General features: G+C 41.4%; 1 protein-coding gene across 1 annotated transcript; it reads right to left on the bottom strand.

Moving 5' to 3' along the window:
* Nucleotides 1-5,635: 5,635 nt before the first annotated feature.
* On the bottom strand, nt 5,636-6,670 carry GPR148 (G protein-coupled receptor 148). The gene has a single exon (XM_063919256.1). The coding sequence runs from the start codon at nt 6,668-6,670 to the stop codon at nt 5,636-5,638; it is 1,035 nt and encodes a 344-aa protein (XP_063775326.1).
* Between the last annotated feature and the right edge of the window lie 281 nt (nt 6,671-6,951).

Below are 6,951 nucleotides of genomic sequence, written 5' to 3' on the forward strand. Positions count from 1 at the left end.
ATGAATTGTACACTGTACTATCCTTTTCCACCATCATCCATTGCATCTAATGAAACCCCCAGCAACAACACTACAGGAGAGAAACCATGCCTTTCCCAATCTACTTCTGCACTGTGGATGTTTTTAATCCCAGCGGCCATCTGTAGTATTGTCACCTTATTAGTCAACCCACTGATCCTCGCTACCATCCTAATGAAGGACAAGCTACGGAAAGAGACGAGGTACATTCTCCTGGTCAATGTGATGATCTCAGACCTTATCTTTCTATTGTTTAATACAATCATCTCCACGTGTAATGTCATCCGCTGGTATGTCCGCAGGGTTCTGTGCTTCACACTGATCCTCTTCACATTTGCGTCCTACGCCAGCTGCGTTTTGACGTTTACAGTCATGGTGGTTGACACATATATAGCCGTCTGTTTCCCTCTGCATTACTATACTCTCCTCTCAATGCAGAGGACAAAAAGAATAATATTGGCTATTTGGCTTTTTTCCTTGCTTTTCCCTCTAATAGTATTTTTACTGTCTGAAACATTCGATGGAGACCCACTTGAAAAACAAAATGTCTGCCTATTGTTGTACTACGGCCAAGACGAGAGGAAAAATAATTTAGTCACTGCCGTTTGCTCTTTGGCAATATTTTTCTTGGTGCTCTGCTCTGTCATGATGACATATTTTTACACAAGGTTATATATGATGACACGGCAGTCAGGAATTTGGGTCCGCTGTTTCTCCAGAGCTCGGATTACTCTAGTCACACACTCGGTTTTGTTGTGCCTTTATATTGTTCCTGCTTTTATTCTGACAGCTGAAGTCATCATGTTCAAATACAGTGTAATTAGTATAGATGCAAGGATGTGGATGTCAGCTAGTAACAACGGAGTGATAATGATGATGCCAAGAGCACTCACCCCATTCCTGTATGGACTCAGGTATCGAGAGATCTCAGCCACACTGAAACACTGGTTATCTCGTAATAAAGTGAGTTGTGTGGGCACAGATATACGTAGATGATGAACCCGCACATTCTCGCACAGATTCTCCAAGCATTATTTGCACTGTAATTTATTTGTATTTATGATGTTGAGAAATTCAATAAAACAGATCCTCCATCTTATTTGCTTCTGTCTCTACCTTCAGTTATTGAAAATTGTAATTATGAGAGGATTAACTTTTAAACATTACCTAAGTTGTCATGTGAAAATCCACAGCCTTTCAGCAACAGGTGAGGAAAGGTTTACTACAGCCACTGAAAATAAGATCTCAGTGTTGTGGACACTGAGCCTGATTCAGACTAGAATGCTGTACTGATGATTCAGTCACAGCTGTCTGATGGATTATTTACTGCCATGCGACGGATTCACAATGATGCTGCGTTTGCAGTGTGGGGGAGGCTGCAGCCTAATTAACAAGCTGCAGGTGTTTGGGGTTGGGAATGGGGTGCATTTCGGCAAACAGAAGCGCGTTGCATGCGTTTTGGAGGCGTGCCTAAGCTAGCAACTGTGTCCTCGGATGCAGATTCATTGGCCTCAGCAGCTTTGTTGCAGTAGCCGATATGAGCAACCCTGAGTGCTTCACTAAGCTGTTGATGCTGTCCCCTCAGCGCCCCCTGGAGGTTATGTGGTGTTGGTCCACCTATGCCCAGGGCTGGCCTTGTGTCCAGGGGTTGCTGGCTAAAGAACTTGCCAATGAACCAGAAACAATTCAATATGTGATATATAAGGGGAGGGGTCTAGACTGCACACCCTGTACACAGCTTGTGATGAGAGGCGCTACCTTGCTGAGATTTATAATTCTACACATAGAAAAAAAGGGATGCAGGTGCACTATGCAAACATTACTCAAAATGTAAATAAATATTGCAATTAAATATCATATAAGAGGTTCTTAGCATAAATTTGGTCAAAGTTATGGGCCTGCCCACTAACGTCCAGGTCAGCGCATCTGGCAAGTCCTTAACATTCCAGGGGTTCACACCTGAAGCGCAGGGCACCCTCAAACCAACCGAGCCAAAACACAGTTCAGTTTGTGAATGGAACAGCTGCAATATAGTCATCAAACAAGTTCAAATGTTTACATGGTATCCAGACTCCAGGTCGACAGCAAAAAGGTCGACACACCTTAGGTCGACGCCAATTGGTCGACACACCTTAGGTCGACATGGACAAAAGGTCAACATGGACAAAAGGTCGACAGGAACAAGGTCAACATGGAAAAAGGTCGACATGAGTTTTTCACGATTTTTTTCTTTTGTGGAACCTTTTCATACCTAACGATCCACGTGGACTACGATTGGAACGGTAATCTGTGCCGAGCGAAGCGGTAGCGGAGCGAAGGCACCATGCGAGGGGACGCGGTGCACTAATTGGGGTTCCCGGTCACTCTACGAAGAAAACAACACCAAAAAAACATAAAAAACTCATGTCGACCTTTTTCCATGTCGACCTTGTTCATGCCGACCCTTTGTCCATGTCGACCTTTTGTCCATGTCGACCTAAGGTGTGTTGACCAATTGGCATCGACCTAAGGTGTGTCGACCTTTTTGCTGTCGACCCTGAGTCCCAGACCCGTTTACATAGCCACTGGATTGAAAAGCACATTCTAACAAAGGTATTATCCTACACATTAGAATTGTACCCACCTGTAAAGACATTATTTGTTAGTAAATATCAACAAAAAATTATTTATTCTATTTTTTTTTTAACAAACATGATGGAAAAAAGGCACATTTCATCAATATCACAAATTGAAATACACTGTATTGCTAAACTTCCTACTTTGGGGTCAATAGTAATTATACTGTATCCTCACAACAAGAGCTAAGCAGTCTGAAAATACTTGATAATAGAAATTTGCTTCATTAGAAAATATAGGGCCTGAACCATAATTGGACACAAATCTGATATTTCCAAAGTTGGTCGATTATCACCGGTCTGCGCATGCGTCTATGTCGCAATGCACATGTAGTGTGATGATTTTGCATTGGCTGTAACAGATAGGACTTTTTCACAAAGTAAATGATAGTCAGGGGGCCGTTTGGGGTAGATAATGGGGGAGTGTTGGTAAAAGCGCAGGAGTATCACAACCATGGTTGAGCCTGCGACTGCGATCACATACGCAGCTGCAATGTCTGCGGCATCTTTCCTCCTGCGGCCATGCTGCGTCACCCTAGGGTCACTCAGAATTTTTATAATCAACTAATCTGCGACTGATGCTGTGTCTATGTACGCAGCTGCTGGGATTTGCAAAGCCACCTGTGGGCATCTGTATACAATCCCAGGCAGCTGCGGCATTGGCATATTTTTGCACAGACTCTGCGTATGGGGGGGTGTAGTATGGTATGCCGGCGGTCGGGCTCCCGGCGACTAGCATACCGGCGCTGGGAGCCCGACCTCCGGCATACCGACAGTGTGGCGAGCGCAAATGAGCCCCTTGCGGGCTCACTGCGCTCGCCACACTGCGGGCACGGTGGAGCGCCACGCGCGCCACACTATTTTATTCTCCCTCCAGGGGGGTCGTGGACCCCCACGAGGGAGAATATGTGTCGGTATGCCGGCTGTCGGGATCCCGGCGCCGGTATACTGTGCGCCGGGATCCCGACAGCCGGCATACTGAAGACCACCCGTATGGGGTTGCAGCTATGAATGCATTAGCTATGAATTAGGCCCAGAGTGTACGGCTACAGATTTTTCCTTGACTGGACACAACAAATTATTTATGATACTGTATTAGGTCAATTGATTGTTTTCTTTGGTAATCTTTAATTTTTTTCTAACTTTTTTTTAATAATTTAAACATAAAATTGGAAAAAAGCTATCATTTTTTAGGATACAATATAGAGATGACAGCTAGAATCCGGTTGCTATGGGCTACACCACATTTAATTTTTAAAAGCTCTAGTTAATCTATCCCATAGTGTACATTTTTAAGTTTAAAGAACAACAGCTTAGTGAGCTCGCACTGGTAATTCCTATTTTTAAATGATCAATTCAGTACAAATGTTGTATAAGTTAATTTTATACCCTGATTCACCAAAATGCTAATGAGCCGTGAGGACCTACTTTACTCTTATTAAAGTGTTACATTAATTGTATAGTTTATGCTTTGGCCAACAATTATCACACTGCAACCCTCAACTAAAAGTAATAGAAAATAGCCAGCATGTGCACCTATTGTGGTTATTGTGAGGTGGGTTAGAAGGTAGTTTTAGAGCCATTTAAATTTAGAAACTGAAATAAACTATGTTTGAAAATGTTCATACCTCCTATTATAAGAAAGACTTTATTGCCTTATTTATATTGAGGCAGGGCACATACCTTCTGTCATAACACAAAGAATTTACTGCCTTACTTGTATTGAGGGTACATACCTTCTGTTATAAGAAAGACTTTACTGCCTTATTCATATTAAGGGTACATACCTTCTATTATAAGAAAGACTTTACTCCCTTACTTATATTGAGGGTACATACCTTCTGTTATAAGAAAGACTTTACTCCCTTACTTATATTGAGGGTACATACCTTCTGTTATAAGAAAGACTTTACTGCCTTATTCATATTAAGGGTACATACAGTACCTTCTGTTCTAAGACTTTACTCCCTTACTTATATTGAGGGTACATACCTTCTATTATAAGAAAGACTTTACTGCCTTACTTATATTGAGGGTACCTGTTAACAGTAGGTACTTACCTACTGTTATAAGACTTTACCGCATTACATACAGTTAGAGATTCTCACTACACCTTAGGGGAGATGTATAAAGCATTGGGGTAAATTTACTAGTGGTCAATTTTAACCAATTTATATTTATTTTTAATCGGTCAAAATTGATCTAAATCAATGTTTTGTTTCAGGGGCTAAAACGCACATTTACTAATATGTAAAAAATCAATGTTCAAAAATCATCTGTTGGTAAATGTGCTTTTCAGCCTTTGACTCACATTGATTTAGATCAAATTTTTTTGTGTATTTTTTTTAAATTGATCTACAAATTGATAAAAATCAAACAAACATGACATTTAGTAAATATACCCCTAGGAGAGCCTCTCCAAGGCTTGTACATCTGCCTCTTATCTGCACCGTTCAGTGTTTTTTGTGTACTCTCCAAACCATACACAGCAGAAGTCCTTAATCCATATCTTGCACTAATAAGAGCTGTATGCAGGTATGTTATTGGCTCTGCAGTACTCATAGTATCCATCCTCAGAAGCCAGTGGTCCAGTGGGTGCAATATTGGGATCAATTTACATATCTGCACCCAGAGTTCTTAAGGTGAGTGTCAAAGGTTCTCTTTTCCCTTCTGTGGAATTCTGTGTGTTGCTATAATTTAGCGATAAGATTGTAAACACCTTGCTCTATAAAAGATTGGGGCAAAATTAAATCCCATAACACGTCCAACGATATCTGAATGTTTTGCACCATACATAAAACTATACATGCATTATATACACTCCTGAGTATTTTCATGCAGATAATAGGACCCTACACCATTTACTGAACATATATATTTACAGGTTGAGATCTGTAAGTGCATCCTATGATCTAACTTGAACTACCACTTTCTTGATTCATTGATTAATATTTGCAAGTTGAAGTATTAAGCAATATCATTCAGTCATGCCATAAGATCTCCTAAATAAAATTGTGATCTGTGGCAACAAGACTGTGACGTTTGAATTTGCAGAACAACCTGAGAGACTTATATATCGCCCTATATCTAAATCCATATAGGTATGGGGAGACACCTTTTGGTAAGACAATAAGGATATTACAGATGGTTACAGTAATCAACATTCCTGTCTGGAGACCTATAACATTATTAATGTACAATAAAGAGTCTGCCAATAGAAGAAGAACTGGACAGAAGTGGAAGACCAGTATGATGTGATGCATCAGGAATGTGACGTTGGCCCTGGAAGAGGCACCTTTCCATAAGCCACTTTCTCTGGTTTTGTAACACAGGAATAAGTAACAGCACAATATCATTGAAAAGCACAGTAGAAACCCAGTAATAAAAAGTATATGAAACAGGCGGATTGCATGGTCTCCGTGTAGCGTCATTACAAGAATGACCGGCACAGAACACAAGTTAGGTTGGCATGGAGCAGGCTTCTGAGTAAAGTACAAGACTGAAAACAAAACACCTGAGAAGGAGAAAGACGAGAACCACAGCAAGGCAATCAGCTTCTTAGCTCTTGATAACGGTAAAATCAGCAAGTAGTGCAGAGGCCACAAAATCGCCAAGTAAGTGTCTACCACCATTCCTGCTGCGGTGAGGACTCCACCACCGTAGGTTGCAGCCAGGAAGAAGAGAAGCAGCGTGCACACATGTTTTGGGATCTGCATGTCTGTCATGTTAAAAATGCAGGCTGTGGTGTATAAAAACAGGTAAGTTAAATCAGAAACCAAAGCATTCCCTAGGAGCAGGAACCGAGTCTCCTTGCGCATGCTGAAGCTGGAAAAGATGGAGAACAGGATGGGTGGTGTCACTACAATGGCGGCAATAAAACAGACGATGGTAGGAAGCATGAAAATCTTCATTTCCAGGTGATGGGGGAACAGTATCCTCTCCGGGTGCAACTGGTGGGAAAGGCTGACTGTGCTTTGAGAGAAATTGTTCACACCTCTTACTGAAAATAGTGACACAGTACAGTCTGAAGAGTTCATTTCAAGTTTGTAAATCCCGATATTCTTCAGGTGGGGAAATATTTTACATTACACTGTAAATCAAGCTCATGTTCAAACATCCAGTTTCTTGGCACTTAGGTCCTGATCACTAAGCATGTGTGTATAAAGTTCCACACACGACTAGAAGCACACAACGGTGTATGTCTGTGTTTGTTGTCGCTGTAGATCTCTGACATCTCCATACTGCTGACACAGTAAAGCAACAGATGTCATGTCTGCTTGACTAAGCAAATCACCTAGTGTATATAGAACTAGATATT

This window comes from Pseudophryne corroboree, chromosome 4 (assembly GCF_028390025.1).
Source record: "Pseudophryne corroboree isolate aPseCor3 chromosome 4, aPseCor3.hap2, whole genome shotgun sequence".
Lineage (NCBI taxonomy): Eukaryota > Metazoa > Chordata > Amphibia > Anura > Myobatrachidae > Pseudophryne > Pseudophryne corroboree.